This window comes from Neoarius graeffei, chromosome 11 (assembly GCF_027579695.1).
Source record: "Neoarius graeffei isolate fNeoGra1 chromosome 11, fNeoGra1.pri, whole genome shotgun sequence".
In the NCBI taxonomy this organism is placed as follows: Eukaryota; Metazoa; Chordata; class Actinopteri; order Siluriformes; family Ariidae; genus Neoarius; species Neoarius graeffei.
The window spans coordinates 67,018,120-67,038,554 of NC_083579.1; the positions used below are offsets into that span (position 1 = coordinate 67,018,120).

The 20,435-nt window shown below is 40.7% G+C and overlaps 2 protein-coding genes across 3 annotated transcripts; one reads left to right on the plus strand and one right to left on the minus strand.

The window, feature by feature from the left end:
- The first annotated feature begins 1,702 nt into the window (after positions 1-1,702).
- Positions 1,703-16,196, plus strand: ddx24 (DEAD (Asp-Glu-Ala-Asp) box helicase 24). The gene is made up of 9 exons (XM_060934626.1): positions 1,703-1,803; positions 6,223-7,012; positions 10,347-10,883; positions 10,965-11,118; positions 13,270-13,782; positions 13,987-14,062; positions 14,150-14,338; positions 15,565-15,694; positions 15,791-16,196. The coding sequence occupies exons 2-9, from the start codon at positions 6,250-6,252 to the stop codon at positions 16,036-16,038; spliced, it is 2,610 nt and encodes an 869-aa protein (XP_060790609.1). The 5' UTR covers positions 1,703-1,803; positions 6,223-6,249; the 3' UTR covers positions 16,039-16,196.
- LOC132894588 (ubiquitin thioesterase OTUB2-like) lies at positions 16,067-19,685 on the minus strand. Of its 2 annotated transcripts, none has more exons than XM_060934628.1 (6): positions 19,403-19,685; positions 19,180-19,289; positions 18,957-19,075; positions 16,897-16,981; positions 16,578-16,769; positions 16,067-16,504 (listed from the first exon to the last, which is right to left on the minus strand). In XM_060934628.1, the coding sequence occupies exons 2-6, from the start codon at positions 19,258-19,260 to the stop codon at positions 16,292-16,294; spliced, it is 690 nt and encodes a 229-aa protein (XP_060790611.1). In that variant the 5' UTR covers positions 19,261-19,289; positions 19,403-19,685; the 3' UTR covers positions 16,067-16,291. The 2 variants fall into 2 exon arrangements, with proteins under 2 accessions (XP_060790611.1, XP_060790610.1); XM_060934627.1 differs by having other exon boundaries at positions 16,069-16,504; positions 19,180-19,265; positions 19,403-19,683.
- Positions 19,686-20,435: the final 750 nt, after the last annotated feature.

The window sequence follows — 20,435 nt, forward strand, 5'->3', positions numbered from 1 at the left end:
TATAAAATGAGCTATCCATATTTTCCGAATTTTCGTCATATGCTCGCGATCAAGCAGTGACAGGCAGCGCACGCGCAGAGAACTGTCAGTGTTCAGGACAGCAAAATGGCGAGCGGTCAGCGAAAAGCTGACAGAGAGTGCAGAGTTTTTAAAGAACAGTGGACCACCGATTATTTTTTCGTTCAGTGTAAGGACCGTGCAGTTTGTCTTGTATGTAAAGAAAGTGTGTCGGTTTTCAAAGAATATAATCTGCGTCGTCACTACGAAACCCGCCACAGAGTATGCTAGTTTGCGAGGGCAAACAAGAGAAGACAGGATTCAGAGGATGAAATGCGGACTGGCTGCACAACAGAATGTATTCCTTCGCCAAACCCAGATCAACCAGGCTGCTGTCCGAGCTAGCTATAAGGTAGCTCACCTACTAGCTACCCATGGAAAGCCGTTTACTGATGGGGACTTTGTTAAAGTACGCATGCTTGCTGTGGCCGAGGAGGTGTGTCCCAACAAGAAGGATGCGCTCAACGCGGTGAGTCACTCCGCACCTACTATGACCAGGCGAACCAAAGATTTGGGGGACAACGTGTATGACCAGCTGAATGAGAGAGCGTCAGAATTCGAGTTTTTTGCTTTGGCCATGGATGAGAGCAATGACGTGCAGGACACAGCACAGCTGCTGTGATCTATTGCTCATATTATAATTTCACTGTTTAAGTGTATTTATTTTATAGGCCTATTTATTTGACCTTTATTAAGTGCTGCACACAATTATTATTAATAATATCAACAGGCCTACCTACAATTTATAATTTTCCACTCACCTTTGCCAGTGTCAATCACCTCAACTAGGCAGATGTTTCTTACCTTGACAGCTTTGATGTTATTTTTATTAGAAAATAAATAAATGGAATATCTGTGGTATTTCAAATTAAAACAAAGTGTGAAGACTCGAGTACTACTTTTGCAAACCACTAGTAAAGATAAACAAATATGTGCCAGGAATCAAGTGTTGATACAGTAGTGGGGATATAGTGGTGGGGATGGCTGTGCCAGGCTAGTAATCTCTACTACACAATGAGGCCTGCTGGTGGTCATATTTGTCTGGGTCATACAATTCTATGTTATATAGCTGACTCGACCCCGGCCCCCCATCACAGTCAGGAATGACAATGTGGCCCCCAGAGAAAAAAAGTTTGGTGACCCCTGCTATAGAGGATTTCGACGTGACGTCACAGGTGACGTGACGCCCCGGTGTCCGCCATTTTGAAGGTCAAGCTAGCTAATGTCAACAACAGTAGCTAGTATGTTACTGTAGCAATGTTTACGTTCAGTCATTTGGATGACTGTTAAAACCTTTCAGTCTCAAGTTTTTCCTTTACTGTATTTACTAGTTTACTGAGCTAGCGCGCTCGGGCAGGCTGGGAGCGAGCGCGCTAGCTCGGGCAGGCTGGGCTAGCGCGCTAGCTCAGTAAACTAGTAAATCCAGTAAAGGAAAAACTTGAGACTGAAAGGTTTTAACAGTCATCCAAATGACTGAACGTAAACATTGCTACAGTAACATACTAGCTACTGTTGTTGACATTAGCTAGCTTGACCTTCAAAATGGCGGACACCGGGGCGTCACGTCACCTGTGACGTCACGTCGAAATCCTCTATATATTTTTCAAAAATCCTAAACGTGGAGTTTGTCGGAAGGATCTGGCAACCCTATCCATCGCCATTACTACAGTAATGGCTGCGTCCTCGTGGAGTGCATGCGCGTAAGGATTTCTATAAGTTTCAGCCTTTTTCAGAGTTAAATATTTGGTGAGTATTATGTCTTTCTTTAAACCATAAGTAGTTTAGGACTCTTGTTTTGTGTCAAGCATTTGGCTGGCGTTAACTGTTTAAAGCACGTGATTAGATACTGTTGTGTCCAAATGCTAACTGCTTTAGCATGAGGGCTAATGGTTTGGACGCAACCTGAAAACGGGTCTGTTGTGTTCAGTAAATAATATATGTGATAATTTGCTACCTCAGTTTTCAAAAATACTCAAAAAATTGTTTGTAAATAGACTGGATTATTTTATGGAGAAATATGAGCTATTGAATGACAATCAATGTGGGTTTAGGAGCAACCGATCAACATCCTTAGCAGTGATGGAATTTGTAGAAAATATAGCTACAGCTATAGATAAACAATACGCTGTAGGTGTTTTTGTTGATTTACATAAAGCGTTTGACACAATTAATCATTCCTTACTTCTGCAGAAATTGGAGCGTTATGGCATAAGAGGTGTTACACTAAATTGGATAAGAAATTATTTAAATAATAGGTTTCAGTATGTAAAAATTAATAATACTGTGTCTCATCTCATTATCTGTAGCCGCTTTATCCTTCTACAGGGTCGCAGGCAAGCTGGAGCCTATCCCAGCTGAGTACGGGCGAAAGGCGGGGTACACCCTGGACAAGTCGCCAGGTCATCACAGGGCTGACACATAGACACAGACAACCATTCACACTCACATTCACACCTACGGTCAATTTAGAGTCACCAGTTAACCTAACCTGCATGTCTTTGGACTGTGGGGGAAACCGGAGCACCCGGAGGAAACCCACGTGGACATGGGGAGAACATGCAAACTCCACACAGAAAGGCCCTCGCCGGCCACGGGGCTCGAACCCGGACCTTCTTGCTGTGGGGCGACAGCGCTAACCACTACACAACCGTGCCACTTGACTGAAAGTTTTCAAACAAAATTTTAAAATGGCACTATAAATACTACCATACTATCAAAATATACTCCGCAAAGAAATTCACTCGAATGCAAAATTTTAGTACGACCAAAATACACCCACTAGTAATCTTTCACTTAAAACCTCAAAACTCGATCAAAATCAATCACTTTCCAGATAATTCACTTTCATCTTTCACTTAAAACTTTCAAACATAAATTCAAAATAGCACTAAGACACGACCACACTATTCAAATACACTCACCAAACAAATTCTCTGTCATGCAAAATTTCACTAAACACTTTAGAAGTTGTACAGTTTGTTTCTGAAATGCTATGGAAGACCAGTTTAATTTCACACTCAGATGTCCATTATATCCTGATTTAAGGTATCTTTACCTTAAAATGTGTAACTGGCTGGTCGAACATTTGCTTATCCATGGAAATTCGTTCTCCCATGCAACCTGGTGTTTGCATTCATATTTTTGCCGTTTGGTATTGGGTTTAGTGGCCATGATGAATGACTGCTTGTAAAAAATGTCGGACAGCCTGGGTGAATCCTACATTACGGAAGTGACTGTCATTCTGTTCGTTGATTGGTTAAAAATCAGTTGACGTCAGCAGTGTTTCTCATAAGATTCTGATTGGACATAATTGGGAGTATTTTTAATTTGGCGATAGTGATTTCCCAAAACCAGGAGATTATCTAGTTTTTAACAAATATGATCGGGAGACGGTGGCTAAAATCAGGAGCCTCCCGATGAAATCGGGAGGGTTGGCAAGTATGAGAAAAGTAACTTGTGGTGTTCCACAAGGTTCAGTATTGGGACCCAAGTTATTTATACTTTATTTGAATGATATTTGTACAATATTTAATAAGTTGAAATTTATTGCATTTGCGGATGATACAAATTTATTTTGTTTAGGACCAGATATTAAAGAATTGTTGACAACAGTAGAAAAGGAGTTGATCAGGTTAAAAGAATGCTTTGATATTAATAAGTTAGCATTAAATGAAAATAAAACAATTTATGGTGTTTGGTGGAGTTCGGGCAAATTGTGAAATTCAATTAATCCTAAATGGAGTCAAAATTGAAAGAGTATATGAAACTAAATTCTTGGGAGTAATTTTAGATCATAAATTCAGTTGGAAGCCACATATAGAATATATAAAACAGAAATTACCTAAAACTATTGGTATTATTTACAAAACATGCGATTTTTTATTTTTTTTTTCTGAACAAGAAATGTCTTCGTATATTGTATTTCTCACTTATAATGCCATATATGTCATATTGTGTTGAGGTTTGGGGAAATGCATATAGAACATGTATAGACCCTATAATTAAACTCCAGAAAAGAGTTATTAGAATAATAAAAGCTTCCTATCGTGAAACCACTAATAAACTATTTATAGAGTCTTGTACCTTAAAATTCTTAGATATGGCCATTATTAAAAAATTTTCTGTTTCCAGTTCACCGGCCGGGTGAGTGCCGTTTGTGTGGTTTAATTTTTTTTTTTTTTAACGCCGGTTTTTCGACATTTTTTTCAACGCCGGTTTTTCGACATTTTTTTCGGGTTCGTAAATCTAAAATCGAACTTGACATTTACACATTCCCAGGGCTTTCCACTATTAAGGCTCATACTAGCCACCCATGACAAATAAGTAGCCAGCCGGGGGGGAGTAAACACAAAATAAACTCCTGTGCACGCAGTTCCCAGGATTAAATACATGTTCCACAGACCATTTATTTATTCACTTTACTCAAATACAAAGTAAAATGGCAGTAAATCTTCTTTCTTTTCTTGCGTATTGCATCATGAGGCATTCCTGGCTTGTAAATCTCTTATTTTCGGTGCATGACACATTCACGCAACTGAGCATGCTATGAATTAACAACGACACCGGTCTGCAGTGGCGGCTACACAATTACACACTCAGCGAGCATTTCTCCATTTGTGTATGAAAATACACTCCAACCACTCAGTTTGGTTTCATTTACAACCAACGGTGTCTTTTGATGCCAGCACATAATTGAACGAGAGAAGACTGGTTTACCGGAGACAAAATAAGCGTTATCTCTGCTTCTGTTCCCTCCGATGTCGCCTCCGACACACTACTGCCTCCGCTGAGTGCGCGCGCACTCTGAACTGAATCAGCTCTGCGCATGCGCCGTGCGGCACAAAAAAATGGCAGCCACCATGAAGGAAGGCGATCCGGAGTTTTCAAACATTTGCTTAAGTGTGAAATCGCAAAATGGTATTCTAGCGAACAACAAAATAGTAAAGATTCAGAAAAACAAACCATTCAGTGATCATTTTAATAGTGTAATTTCATCCGAACTAGGCCTAATGGTCGATTTAGAACTACAAAAAGTCCTTGTGTCGGACATTTTAAGTACCTTTGTAAAAGTTTTGCAAATGTTGCAGTCAGCATTTAAAATGCTAACAAAGTTTTTGTACAAGTTTCAGTTGATTAAACTGTCATTTTATTAAATGTGTCTGCTTTTGTAATAAAGTACTGAAAGAAAAAGCAAACACAGCATTGTGATTTCTTATCCATCCATAAAAAAAAAAAAATCCCTCCCTCCTGACTGAATTTTTTTTTGCTCACCCGGTGGACAGGAAACGGATTTTTTTTTTTAAGGATGGGGTATGGATGGGGTATTGTATACTTAAAAACATTAGAAATACTATTTTGAGTAAAGAATAAAAGTCTTCCCACCTGTATTCAAAACATTTTTAATTTAAGAGAAAAAAATTATAATTTAAGAGGGTTGGGTGTCTTTTGAAAGAGGTAATGTGAGAACTAATGTTAAATACAGATATTTCATTTTTGGGAGTTATATTGTGGAATGGACTTGGTGATGATTCTGAAATTGTGTAGATCGCTGTTGAGTTAAAAAAAAAACATTGAAAGGTAAAATAATTAAGGATTACAATGTAAAATGATTGACGTGAAATGATTAAGAATAATAATTTAGAGTTTTTATGTTTTTTTTTCTTTGTATTACTGATATTCTGGGTTATTTTATGGATTGTACAGGATAGGCAAAAATAAGCCTTGGCTTCAGCCTATTCCTTTATCGGTTACAGAGTTTTTAAATTTTTTTTGTGAGAAAATGTGTAGTGCAAGCATGTATAATAATTCTTTGTCAGCTGAGTGCACAAAATTTAAGTTTTGTACTGTAGATTGTAACCGAAATAAACCATTCATTCATTCATTCATTCATTCATAATCGTACACAGAGTGTGTTGTAGGTAATTAATTTTTGTTTCACTGTGGGTTCCCCCCCCCCCCCCCGGACAGAGGTGAAAGAGAGTCATGGTGACAACTGTTGAGGTAGCTAGCAAGCTAAGACTAGTTTGGAAATCCTCAAAAGCAGAAAACAACAGTGTAGGGACTTGAGTTTAATTCTGTTTTTATGACTGAAGTACAAAGATCAATGTCATCGGCAGTAATAAGTGTTTCTTTTTTATCTAAGTTTTAGTTCTTTTCTTTCTTTAGATAAAAAAAAAGTTGAAGACAATAAACATGAAGCCAAAGAAGCACTTTAGAGTCTCCAAAAGAGGGATCCTTATAAAGGGCAACTGGAAGGCTGTGGAGCTCGACCCCTGCGTTTTTGCTAATGAAGGCATGGGAGAAGTGGTGTGTTTTGAAGAACTCGCAGATTATTCCCTGGCCGACTCGAAAAAGATTGCAGCCATATCTGGGGTGATCAAGGACACAAGTGCCAAAAAGAAGAGAAAAAAGAAGAGAAAAGCCAGTGAAATCGAGGCTGAAGAACATGACTTGGAGGAAGCTCAGGATGAAATCCTCCAGCTGTCATGCGAAGGGAGTCCAGCGAAGAAGCGGAAAAAGAAGAAACATGAGAGTGATGTGCTCACAGATGATGATCAGGATGACCTAGGGAGTTTGGCTGAAGAAGGAGAGGGCCAGATACCAGAAGACACCGATGAGGACACTGAGCTTACAGCAGAGATGACACAAAAGACCAAGAAGAAGAAGAAAAAGAAACCAAAAACTGCAGAGCAAACGGAGACTGATGCCCAAGTGGACGTTACTAATGAGGTCCAGGTTCCATCTAAAAGAAAAGCCAAGAACTGGGCAGATGCAGCTCTTTCAAAAACAGCAGGGCAGGACACGGACATATCAGCATGGAAAGAGCTGTTTGTACCTGAACCGGTGCTAAAAGCACTGAGCAAACTTGGATTTTCTGCACCGACACCGATTCAAGCTCTCGCTCTTCCTCCTGCCATTCGAGATCGCCTGGATATTCTGGGTGCAGCAGAGACAGGTAACGTGATAAGTGCATGTGAAAAGTTTTGAGATTTTCTAGCTTTCGTTGCCTTTTTAGTGTTCACAGGAAATACTTTTTTTTTTCTGGTGCTGAGGAGCATGATGCACTGTAGATGTCTCTTCAAAACAACACTGCAAAAAATAAAAATCTTAGGAAGTTTATTTGTCTATTTTCAAGTCAAAACATCTAGCCACCCTTATTATAAGACATAATTGCCCAACAAGCAAAACCTCATTTAGCTAGAAAGGCTAGTTTTTAGACAGTCCATCTTGAAAATCTTGTATAGACAAAATGTCAAAGTCTTATTTGGAGCACCTTTGAAAATAAAAAGTTTTTTTCTTAAAACAAGTAAGTGCATTTTGGACATTTTGTCAAGTGCGGTTCATCTTGTTTCAGGAAAAAAAACAAAGTAAGTATGCTTGTTTTGGGAATAAATGAACTTTACTGAAATCTTTGAATCTAGTGCCCCCAAAATGCATTGTTGCTTTGGCGTTGTGTAAGCACTGTAAGTCAAAATGCGTAGACGTTTGGTCACCTTGCATATCTTTAGTTTACTGCGACTGTTTACTCAGTCATTCAGATTGAGCTCCTTCTAGATGCTGTACATACTCTAGACCAGACAAGTGCCTTCAAAAAGTTTGAGTAAGTGGAGGGCGTTTTAGTGAGGTCTTTTTGGAATGCTGCGAGTTAAGTTCAATGGTTTTTTTTTTTTTTTTTAATTTGTTTGTTTGGTTGGGGTTTTTTTGTGCCTGATCTTGTAAACCCCTCGTACACATGAATAGTCAGTGCCCCCAAAATGCACTGTTGCTTTGGCGTTGTGTAAGCACTGTAAGTCAAATGGCCCTTTTCCACTACCCTGCTTCAGCTCACTTCAGCCCGACACGGCTCGCGTTTCGACTACCTTAGAGCAGCACGACTCGGCTCGCTTCAGCCCTGCTCAGCCCCCAAAACTCGCACGGTTTTGGAGTGGGGCTGAAGCAAGCCAAACCGAGCCGAGTGAGGTTGGGGGCGTGAGCAGACACTCCCCTGTGCACTGATTGGTGAGGAGGAGTGTCCTCACACGCCCACACACGCCCCACGAGCACACTGGGATCTGTAAACACCGTAAACCCGGAAGAATAATAATTACGAATTACGAGAATTTCAGAAGCCTTATGCGCCTCGTCTCATCTATACGCTCTTGCCAGTATCTGTTGGCGTTGTCGGTGACGACAAGCCACAGCACCAAGACCAGCAACACTAACGACTCCATGTCCTCCATGTTTATTGTTTACTATCCGGGTCGTGAGACTACCGCTTAAAAGGTCACTGATGTCACTGTTTGCGCCGCCTAACGACATCACGTGACGTCCACCCACTTTCGCTAACTCCACCCAATGTGTCCACCCACTTCCAGCCAGCACGGTTCAGCGCGGTTGTAGTCGAAATGCAACTCCAACAGCCCCACTCAGCTCGACTCAGCCCAACTCAGCACGGCACGGCTCAGCCCAACTCAGCCGCGTTGGTAGTGGGAAAGCGGCAATAATGTGTAGACTTAATTATTATTATTATTATTATTTTTTTGGTGCCTGAGGTCCTGGGGAAGTGGAATCTTAAGAGATGTTTTAATGTTTGAATGTTGAAATGGGAAAAAAAAAAAAACTTGTTGCAATGCTACACGTGTCGTCAACTTGATTCAAGATAGTCTCTGGTCTCATATCTAGAGTATTTTACTAATTACAGGTCACAAAAGGAGAATCTTTTAAGCTAGCAATGCTTAGTTGTAGAATTTAACAATCCTAATATTAGTATATTTATCTTAAATTCAGTTTTTACTGCTAAGACTTTGTCATGAATTTAAGTGAAATACCCTTGAAATGAAATAAATAAAAATGACTTGAATGGGGGCGTTGTGGCTCAGGTGGATAAGGCACCATACCATAAATCCGGGGACCCGGGTTTGATTCCGACCCGAGGTCATTTCCCAATCCCTCCCTGTGTCTCTCCTGCTCATTTCCTGTCTCTACACTGTCCTATCCAATAAAGGTGGAAAAGGCCCCAAAAAAATCTTTTAAAAAAATAAAATGACTTGAATGGCTAAATGTAAGAAGTACGATCTTGTTATAAGAACTATTTTGATTATTTTGAGTTAATCAGATCTCGCATAATAAGTTCCCCAATCTTATTTTGGAATTATTTCATCTAAAAACGGGTTAGATTTTTCATCTTACTTTAAGAAATCTTACCAAGTCAAATTTGACTAGCTCCATTGGCAGATTTTTTTCACCTGATTCAAGCAAATATGCTTTGTTTTAATCTTTTCTTATTTTTGAAAGGCCATTTTTTGCAGTGAATGTTTAGGCTCTGTGCTTTGTCTCTGATGTCTAATGCGTATACATTGCATTCTACATTGAGTGAAGCTCTTTATATAAAGTCTTACTTTTTTAGATAAACAATAATTACAGTTGAACAGAGCAGTTGAAGCTTATTCGACTCAAGGACCCTAAAGTGATTCAGTCAGGGCTGTGAAAAATCCGCGGATTCAATCGTAAAAATGCCATTTTTGTAAATCATGTATTTTTGCCAAAAAAAAAAATGTAGGGGGTGGGGGTACTCTGCTAACGGTTGGGGGCCGTAGTCGCCGACGAGTACATTGTTTACTGGATGGGGGGAATCTAACGCTCAGTGTCTGTATTTTACGACATCGTACAAGTTATATATATGACATCGTAGACTGTTTTACGACACCGCACCATTTCTTTCTTACCATTTTTGAGTTACTCTTTTCAAACACGTGTTAACAATATAGCTTGCGATTAAGTGATAAGATTTTGTACAGAGGGAGGATGGCGATTAATGTAAAAAAAAAAATAGACAAGGAAAACGGTATCAAGAATCCGTGGAATTGGTGGTAATTTTAAAGTCGAAAACGAATATCTTTATGAACACATCTGAAAGATCAAGGAAACAGGCAAGGCGTACTGCACGTTATGCCATCAGGATGTAAAATGCAGATCAGGAGGAAGAACACGCTTGGTCAATCGTGCAGGGAAAAACACGCAGAAGTGGTGAAATTAAAGCTTTTAAATTACAGATTACCAGGTATTTATATCTTTTTATATTTGTCTGTTGATCATGCATGATACTAATAAACATTTAGTAAAAAGTGTTTTTTAATTTGCCATGCTGATCGTCGTGTAAATGCATCCCCCCCCCTCCCCCCGCATTTTTTTTTCCCATTGGATTTTACTTTTTCCATTTCACAGCCCTGTTCAATGTTCCTTACAGCTCTGAGATTTGAAATTGGATCCATATATGACTTGCAGTGTACTCTTCTATCATTGCTCTGCAGGAAGTGGAAAGACCTTGTCTTTTGGAATTCCGATGATCCACAGTATATTGGAGTGGAAGAAAACCATCGAGAGTAAAAAAGCGGGTGCAGACAGGAAATCGGACTCTGTGGCAGATGTGCAGAGCATTTACTTGCCTTCGGTCAGAGACTCAAAAGGCAAGTTTGGAGAGGCTGAGGGGCAACGGTCAAACAAGACTGGTGGTACCTTGACTGACAAAGAAGCAACAAGCACAGACAAAGCCTCTAGTTCGCAGAACGACAATACAGACAACGAACATGAGGAAGAGAATCCTACCGAGGATGAAGGTAGTGTGGAAGGTCAAGATGAGGCTGATGATTGTGGTTCTGCTGATGGCCATCAAAGTCAAGATGATGATGATGATGATAAGGAAGGTGCAAACCAGAGCATGAGCTTTATTACAGAGAAAGAAGAAAAAGATGACGGGAAACAGCCTTTACTTGGACTTGTTCTCACACCGACCAGAGAACTAGCAGTGCAAGTCAAGCATCATATTGATGCTGTAGCACAGTTTACAGGTCTGTAATATTAATGTGCAAGTTGTTATAATGATATGCTTCATGTGTAGGAACTGTACTGATCGTGTTCTCTTTAAAAAGATATTAGAACTGCTCTTCTGGTGGGTGGGATGGCACCACAAAAACAAGACCGAATCTTGAAGCGCAGGCCAGAGATTGTTATCGCAACGCCAGGGCGCTTGTGGGAGATGATTCAGAATAAACATCCTCATCTGCGCAACCTAAGGCAGCTCAGGTACAGTAATGCTGGGAGGTGCTGATGTACGTCACTACTCCTTTCTCATATTGATGTGCCTCAGTTACATCACCATGTGGTGTATTATTGTTACTGTCTTTGTGTTATTTATACCCCTGCTCTGGGGGGGAGGGGTGTTACTGGTTTACCTCTGTCTGCCCGTCTGCCCAAAACACCCTTTTTCTCAGCAACCACAACTCCTAGCCACTTGGTACCGAACTTCAGCTTGGGGTTCTATACCATGTATGGACCCTTTTCAGTCACGTGACCTTCGTAAACGCGACCGCCATTTTGGACATGTAGTGGACTTCGGCTCAAATCGGTTTGAATGCGAGGAAGGCGACAAACATAAAAGAAAAAGGAGCGAGATGCAGAAAACTGTATTTACTAGTTTACTGTAATTATGATCTGGCAGCTATTTACACCGGATCCAGTGTAAATAGCTGCCGGAGCCAACGTCCGGCCGGGCCGCGAGCGCTGGCTCCGCCGGCTCCGGCCGGGCCGCGAGCGAGCGCGCGCTGGCTCCGCCGGCTCCGGCCGGGCCGCGAGCGAGCGCGCTCCGGAACCTCGGATGTTGGCTCCGGCGGCTATTTACACTGGATCCGGTGTAAATAGCTGCCAGATCATAATTACAGTAAACTAGAATGGAATGTTAACAGCAATGTAATGCCTTTTCTGGCTAATTTTATTCGTCTTACCTCCAACAAAGTGGTCACTACACAAGCGTTGGTATGCCGCTATCCATCTTCTCCGTCGGTCAGCATCTACCGGGATCCGATAAAATGATAAACCTTGCCTTGTTTGTTGATGGTTACTACATCCAGGTGCACAACAATATAGTGGCATGATGGAAGTCTTGCTGAAAATAAACACTTTCTTTGCTGGCTGTGGTAAACTACTGGTAGTACATGTCCAAAATGGCGGCCGCGTTTGTCGTGACGTCACGTGAAAAGGGTCCATACCGTTTTCAGGTCTGTCGCACATCAACTTCCTGTTTACCGACTGAATGTTTTTACGAAACATATGGCATGGATTTACAAAATGTTCGTAACGTTTTTCTCAGCAACTACAAATCACAACTGCTTGATATTTGGTAACGAGCTTCAGCTTGGGGTTCTATACATTGTATACCATTTTCAGGTCTGTCACACATCAACTTCCTGTTTACCGACTGAATGTATTTACGAAACATAATGTGGATTTTGACACCTTTCAAGAAGCAAAATACTATTTCAAAATGACAGTTTACCAGGATGCTATTTGAGATCCCTGGGGAGAGACACTGCTCTTTACTTGTTTCAGGGTTAATTATTTGTTGAAGTGAACAGTCATAAGTGTCCTATTCCTTCAATTGCTTGCATTCTGATAAGCGGGGGGGATACGCAAGTGAGCAGTAGCTCACAGTTGATCTTGTTTTCTCGAAGTTCTCTAACTGCTGTTTAAAATCGTCAAGCCAGTGATGCTCATTATCTCATCTGCCATGGCGTAGCATACATCATCCGTCCACAATTCGGTTAAATCGTATCTCCTCTGTCAATTCTCCACAGATTTCCGATTTTTGTTTGAAAGAACTCTTCACGCTGCACAAAACTTGGTCGTTGCTTTGTCAATTTTTTTTTTTTGGTAATGAGTTCATTAGGCCAAATTAATGAATTTTCCAGGCCTCTCACTAGAATTGTATCTCCTCTCTCATTTCTCTTCTGATTCCAGTTCTGATCAATGTTTTGGGTAGATCTTCCCTTGAGGAACAAAACTTGGTCGTTTGTTTGTTGATTTTCCTGTTGTAAACAATTTAACAACTTTGCTTATTTTCAGGTAAATCGTATCTCCTCCCTCAGTTCTCAGTGTATTTCAGTTCTGATTGTTTTGTTTGAAAGAACTAGTCATTCTGCACAACACTTGGACATTGTATTACCAAATTTTGCTAACAAACCGGTAATTACGTCAACTTAAGCTTTAAGAATTTTACAGTTTGTCGTGGAGGTTGGTCCTCCCTCACATTGTCACATTTCAGTTCTGTTTGATGTTTTGGTAGTCATGGTTGTTTTGATGCCAGGCCAGATGAGCTACAACGTCCATGACGTTCTGTTTAAATTATAAAACTACAGTCAAGTGGATGGAAGTATAACATGCACAAAATGATCTCCTCAGGTGCCTGGTCATTGATGAAGCCGACCGCATGGTTGAAAAAGGTCATTTTGCTGAGCTTGAGAACTTGCTGGAGATGCTCAACACGTCCCAGGCCAACCCAAAGAGACAGACCTTTGTGTTCTCCGCTACACTAACCATGATCCACAGCCTCCCTGCCCGAGTGCTGCGCAAGAAGGGAAAGAAGCTGGAGCAACGCAGCAAGCTGGAGGTGCTCATGGAGAAAGTAGGGATCAAAGGCAAGCCGAAAGTGATTGACCTCACCCGGAAAGAAGCCACAGTGGAAACGCTGACCGAAACGAGGATCCACTGTGACAAGGATGAGAAAGATTATTATCTCTACTACTTTCTGCTGCAGTACCCTGGGCGCACTATGGTGTTCGCCAACAGCATTGACTGCATCAAGAGGCTTAATTCACTACTAACTATTTTGGATTGCACCCCACTACCACTGCATGCTAATATGCACCAGAAACAGCGGTTGAAAAACCTGGAGAGATTTGCTGAGAGGGAAAGGTGAGACACAGTCACTTCTCTCTGTATTATGTACTTTTTTTTTTTTTTTAAATAGTTTCATTCGATTCATGGTCAACATGGATCACTTGACCTGTTTTTAATAGCTGTTTAAGTTTTCTGTACTTCCTTGCAGTACCCTGGACAAAAATAAAATTGATAAATGGTTCATCTTCTTAAATTATGGAATTCTTTATTTTAAAATAGCTGTGTCCTTCTCACGACGGACGTTGCGGCTCGAGGGCTTGACATTCCAGATGTCCAGCATGTCATCCACTATCAAGTAACCCACCACTTCCAATAGATGTTACTTATCTTTCGAAAACTTACATTTGTGTCCTACTTGACCGTTTGTCTCATTCTGGAAAAGGTCCCACGAACTTCTGAGACCTATGTCCATCGGAGTGGACGTACAGCTCGTGCTGCAAAAGAGGGTCTAAGTTTGCTCCTGATTGGTCCAGATGATATGATGAATTATAAGAAAATCTATAGGACACTGAGCAAGGATGAGGACCTTCCAATGTTTCCTGTTCAGAACAAATGCATGACTGCAATTAAGGTATAAAGACTAACTTCATATAGGACTCTTAAAAGGGAAAGTGGGATCATCAAATCTCCGTTTCCTTGTGCAGGGATGAGTGGGTGGTCACCAAAAAAGCAGAAAACAAGATGGCGCCCGAAGCCAGGGGTCTGGGAGGGATACCCTCCCAGGAAAACTTTGAAAAATAAGGCCTTAAAAAAACACTTTTCCTGCAATCTGAGCTGTAGTAGATAAAAAATCTGTTGTCTTTTTTAATATATTTACATGAAAATATGTTTCAAATCAATGAGTATTGTTTGAATTCAAAATAAAATCACATTCTACATTCAAGGGTATGGTTATAATTTATGATCAACAAAAATGACAAACTAAATTCACATTAAACGTAAGTTTTGTTAATTATCAAAATGTTCATATATTAAATAAAATTTCTTAGCATTAATTCAGATTTACTGACCATCATATACATGTTCAATGTATTAAATCAAACGAATGCTAAGTTTATGGGATAATGTCTATGTACACTTTATACAATTATTTATAGTTCATAGTCACTTCTCATTTAATCATTTCGACGACGACTTTAGCCTTTCGGCCAAAGACAAAAGCTTGTCAGACCTCTCTCTGTTTTTTATACCAGCATTGATTTCACGTACCTTTGCTTCGTCTCGCTTGTCAGTTGTATTCGGCATTTTGAGTAAAAAAGCCGATACGAAAGAGAAACGTATTTTTGAAGCGCAGCGACGATGAACATGTGCAAGTTTCGATAAAATGGAACAGATGCGGGTACTTTTGTAAGAACTGTTATGATTGGCTTTTGTTCCCTCCCACACTCTTGTAAGAACTGTTATGATTGGCTATCATGCTCTCGCCAGCGATGTTTTGGCCAATTACATTGTAGATAACACGTATTCTACCGCGAGACTTAAGATGGCGAAAATGTAAACATGTAACATCGTCGTACGCTTGAGTATCACGAAGGAACATACCCCAACCCCCCTCAATGATGAAAAAAAAAAAAATCAACGGATTTGGCATAATATCGATTTTTGCTCAGAAAAAGCGGAAATCCGCCGAAAAGCGGAAAACTCTCATCCCTGCTTGTGTATCTGTGACCGGAATATTTACGCATTTTACATTATTGGGATGCTATTTCAGAATACAGCTTTATAGAATTTGACTAGGAAATTTCTGTGGCAGTAAAATTGACTCAAGTGTTTGGTAACCACTGATCAATTTTACAGGGACGTGTTGATGTGGCAAGAAAAATAGAAAAGATTGAATACTACAACAGCCGCCAGAAGCAGCACAATTCTTGGTTCAGGCAGGCGGCAGAGGAAATGGACATTGACCTTGATGATGACTTGCTTTTGGGTTAGTATTGTTGAGCTGTAAACGTATTCTGCTGTGTTGATTTGTGCTTTAAAAGGGCCCTGTTACCAGGTAATAATTGGGTTTTATATCTTGCAGGAGGAGGCAATGATGAAGAGATTGAAAGAGAGCAACAGAAACATGTGAAAGGCTTAAAGAAACACCTGAAGCACCTGCTCTCACAGCCAGTCTTCAAAGCCCACATGAAAACTAAATACCCTACTCAGATGGGCAAACTTCAGCTGCCTGAGCTACCTTTGGCCAAAGAAACGGCTCTCCTTAGTGTGACCAACCAAAAACAGAAAGACAAACAAAAGAAGCAGAAATGGAAACAGCAACAAGTGTAGTGATATTTATAGTAGTTGATGATTAACTTTTAAAAAAAAAAGTCAAGGCTTTTTATTCCATTAGTGATCCATGTCTTTATGTACTTTTGTATTTAGGACATTGTCACCATAACAGAACAGTTTCTTATTTATTGGCAACGAAAAATTTAACATTAAAAAAAAGTTTCAAAGATTGTTACTGGCAAATTGCATGATTTTTAAAGAAATATTCACTTCCAAGAAGATATTCGTCCAAAAATGTTTGGTCCAAGCACTATTTCCGGTGTTCTCTGTGCTTGTAAAGAATGTTATAGTGAGCTGCCTTGTAGAGAAGATATAGAGAAGGTTGGGATCCCTCAGGAATGGTGTGGTATATAAGGTGGCCATTACTGCCTTCCATGGATATAATACACAGACTAATGTCCAGCTCCTCACATAAAGCCAGGATCTCCACATGATCACATTCCATCGCCATGACTTCTACTGCCTAAGAAACCACAAGTGCATCAAAACATGGGAAATGTCATCTGATAACTGTAGGAGACAGTAGTAGAGCTCACCTGAGTACAGTAAACCTTTAAATTTGGTGCTTCTACAAAGTGCTGGAAGAAATCAGCATGGTTCTGTAGGTGGGCCGAAGTGATCAGCCTCAAGTACTGGACCATGCTGTCTGAGGTAGCCTGGTCATTAAAAAGGCTTAACAGAGTCCCTTCACAGGAATCTGTTTCAAGTTGCTCCAGTACACCATTAAACTTCAGGAAAAAAAAAAGATGACAGGATTTTTGTTTTGAACCAAGGTATGTGGTTGAGCATCCAGGATGACAGTGTAGATGTTCTGGTGGTTTGAGGTCCAGGATCAGATCATATATATGTACTTACAGTGTTAAGTAATTGTTTAAAAGCACTTTCATGAAATCCAGCTTTTAGCAGCATTTGATGACTTCTTATCAGCTTGTCCCTAAATCTGAGAAATTAAACAATTCATAGACTCACTGTTAGTTACTGGTTAAACATAGTGGTGCTTGAAAGTTTGTGAACCCTTTAGAGAGTTTTCTATATTTCTACATAAATATGACCTAAAACAGATTTTCACAAGTCCTAAAAGTACATAAAGAGAACCCAGTTAAACAAAGAGACAAATATTAGACTTGGTCATTTATTTATTGAGGAAAATGATCCAATATTGTGTATCTGAGTGGCAAAAGTATGTGAACCTCTAGGATTAGCAGTTAATTTGAAGGTGAAATTAGTCATGTGTTTTCAATCAATGGGATGACAATCAGGTGAAAGTCTGATCTTCACAACACGTTTGTGGAAGTACATGGCACAAACAAAGGAGCTTTCTGAGGATCTCAGAAAGTGTTGTTGATGCTCATCAGGCTGGAAAAGGTGACAAAACCATCTCTAAAGAGAGTTTGGACTCCACCAATCCACAGTCAGACAGATTGTGTACAAATGGAGGAAATTCAAGACCATTGTTACCCTCCCCAGGAGTGGTCAACCAACGAAGATCACTCCAAGAGCAAGGCGTGCAATAGTCAGCGAGGTCACAAAGGACCCCAGGGTAACTTTAAGCAACTGAAGGCCTCTCTCACATTAATGTTCATGAGTCCACCATCAGGAGAACACTGAACGACAATGGCAGGGTTGCAAGGAGAAAGCAGAGGAGAAAGGGATTATTCCTGGTTAAATAAAAGGTAAACAAACAAAGCCACTGCTCTCCAAAAAGAACATTGCTGCTCGTCTGCAGTTTGCTAAAGATCACATGGACAAACCAGAAGGCTACTGGAACAATGTTTTGTGGACAGATGAGACCAAAATAGAACTTTTTGGTTTAAATGAGAAGCGTTATGTTTGGAAAAAGGAAAACACTGCATTCCAGCAGAACCACCTTATCCCATCTGGGAAACATGGTGGTGGTAGGATCATGGTTTGGGCCTGTTTTGCTGCATCTGGGCCAGGACGGCTTGCCATCATTGATTGGAACAATGAATTCTGAATTATACCAGCAAATTCTAAAGGAAAATGTCAGGACATCTGTCCATGAACTGAATCTCAAGAGAAGGTGGGTCATGCAGCAAGACAACGACCCTAAGCACACAAGTCATTCTACCAAAGAATGGTTAAAGAAGAATAAAGTGAATGTTTTGGAACGGCCAAGTCAAAGTCCTGACTTTAATCCAATCGAAATGTCGCGGAAGGACCTGAAGCGAGCAGTTCATGTGAGGAAACCCACCAACATCCCAGAGTTGAAGCTGTTCTGTACGGAGGAATGGGCTAAAATTCCTCCAAGCCGGTGTGCAGGACTGATCAACAGTTACCGGAAACGTTTAATTGCAGTTATTGCTGCACAAGGGGGTCACACCACATACTTTTGCCACTCACAGATATGTAATAGGCGGCACGGTGGTGTAGTGGTTAGCGCTGTCGCCTCACAGCAAGAAGGTTCAAGCCCCGGGGCCGGCGAGGGCCTTTCTGTGTGGAGTTTGCATTTTCTCCCCGTGTCCGCGTGGGTTTCCTCCGGGTGCTCCGGTTTCCCCCACAGTCCAAAGACATGCAGGTTAGGTTAACTGGTGACTCTAAATTGACCGTAGGTGTGAATGAGAGTGTGAATGGTTGTCTGTGTCTATGTGTCAGCCCTGTGATGACCTGGCGACTTGTCCAGGGTGTACCCCGCCTTTCGCCCGTAGTCAGCTGGGATAGGCTCCAGCTTGCCTGCGACCCTGTAGAAGGATAAAGCGGCTTGAGATAATGAGATGAGAATGAGATATGTAATATTGGATCATTTTTCCTCAATAAATAAATGACCAAGTATAATATTTTTGTCTCATTTGTTTAACTGGGTTCTCTTTATCTACTTTGAGGACTTGTGTGAAAATCTGATGATGGTTTAGGTCATTTTATGTCGAAAGTTATCCAGTGTAAATAAATGAATGTACCTTTGTAGAGCACTCTGACTGTGTAACAAGCTTTCTAGAAGTGTAAAGCAGAGAGCCCTGTAGAAACAGTTCCCATCTCCTTTAACTCTGCGGATAAAGCCAAACTGCTGGCAGATGTCCTATACAAACCAACAGGAAGTGTGTGATGACAGCAGTGGTTAAATGTTTCGTGTAGAGACAGGCATTAGTTACATAAAATCATCATTTTAAGGACACGTCATACCTGGTATTTCTTAACTTCAGACTCTTCCACTGTCTCACTTGAAGTCGCATCTTTAATGGAGACTAATCTGGACGCGTCCATCTGATCTGAAACAGCAGGGGTTGCACGACCTGCTAATATTATTACGTCATACATAACGCGACACAACTTCTAGACATTCTGATTGTACTTGTGTTTACTGTATTGGATTTAATCAACCATGCACTCGCTTTTAAACACTTACATTATACGGTTTTCACTCTGAGATGTGATCACGGTTAATTCCCAAAAACACAAGATGAAAGTCGGTCTCTATCGAAAGCTCCACAGAAAACAAATGGTATCTTCCATGATGATGATGTAAAACACCTGCACGCGCTCTACCGAATGTTTCTTTGAGCAGCTGCGAACATTCGGGAATGTTTTGCTGCTACCGGATGCACGAGCGCGTGTCCTTCTTAAAGGGACAGAACGATTTTAAAAGAGAAAGTAATTAAAAGTCATTAAAATTAGCTTACAAGCTGTTATTTTACGAGTCGTTTATGGGGGGAGAACGTACACAGTACACTCCAACGGAATTCATACTTTTCGCCTTTTGGTTATTTTGATGGTGATGTAATCTATCGAACGGCAGGGGGCGCCAGAATTCAGTCAGGTGCTTGAACACACAGCAAATGTAGCTGCACAATGAAAGCACAACTTTATTCGTCACACACTTGTGAAATTCCTCTCTGCATTTAACCCATCTGAAGCAGTGAACACACACCAGTGTTGCCAGATGTACGATAATTGTCGTGTTTGTACGATAATTTTGCCCTCTGTACGATGTACGATCAATAATGGGAAAAAATCTGAAATGTACGATAATTTCAAAGTTTTCAGTTGGTTGTCCGAACATGCATCCCTCTTTGACCCCCAAGAATCATTTCGCAGGCTTTCCGCTCAGGCGCCATCAAAAGATATACACAGAACGCACACACGTAACCACGTACACGTAGCCATAGAAATGTATGCATCATTACTACACACAACTTTTGAGCCTAGCAGCTAAGCGAGAAGAGAGAAACTGTCGACAAAGAGACGTAAAAAGAAAAGTGCCTAAATGAGTTCAGAAAACGAAGGGGAGGACGAAAGTGGAGGAGCAAAGAGAAAGGCAGCATCCGAAGAGCAACGGAAAAGTAAGCACAGGCCACAGACTTACCGGACAGAGTGGGAGAAAGATCCTAAATTTTCCAGATGGCTAAAACCTGTGCCGGGAAATGATGCTAAGGCATATT

What these genes read in the sequence shown, in the direction of transcription:
- LOC132894588 (XM_060934628.1), bottom strand. Translation starts at nt 19,260, where the DNA reads ATGGACGCGTCCAGATTAGTCTCCATTAAAGATGCGACTTCAAGTGAG. An exon ending in TTAAACAATTACTTAACACT is followed by an intron (nt 16,770 to 16,896) that starts GTAAGTACATAT and finishes TTTTTCCTGAAG; the next exon opens with TTTAATGGTGTACTGGAGCA. An exon ending in TAAAGGTTTACTGTACTCAG is followed by an intron (nt 16,505 to 16,577) that starts GTGAGCTCTACT and finishes GTGGTTTCTTAG; the next exon opens with GCAGTAGAAGTCATGGCGAT.
- ddx24 (XM_060934626.1), top strand. Translation starts at nt 6,250, where the DNA reads ATGAAGCCAAAGAAGCACTTTAGAGTCTCCAAAAGAGGGATCCTTATA. An exon ending in TGCTGTAGCACAGTTTACAG is followed by an intron (nt 10,884 to 10,964) that starts GTCTGTAATATT and finishes CTCTTTAAAAAG; the next exon opens with ATATTAGAACTGCTCTTCTG. An exon ending in CGCAACCTAAGGCAGCTCAG is followed by an intron (nt 11,119 to 13,269) that starts GTACAGTAATGC and finishes TGATCTCCTCAG; the next exon opens with GTGCCTGGTCATTGATGAAG.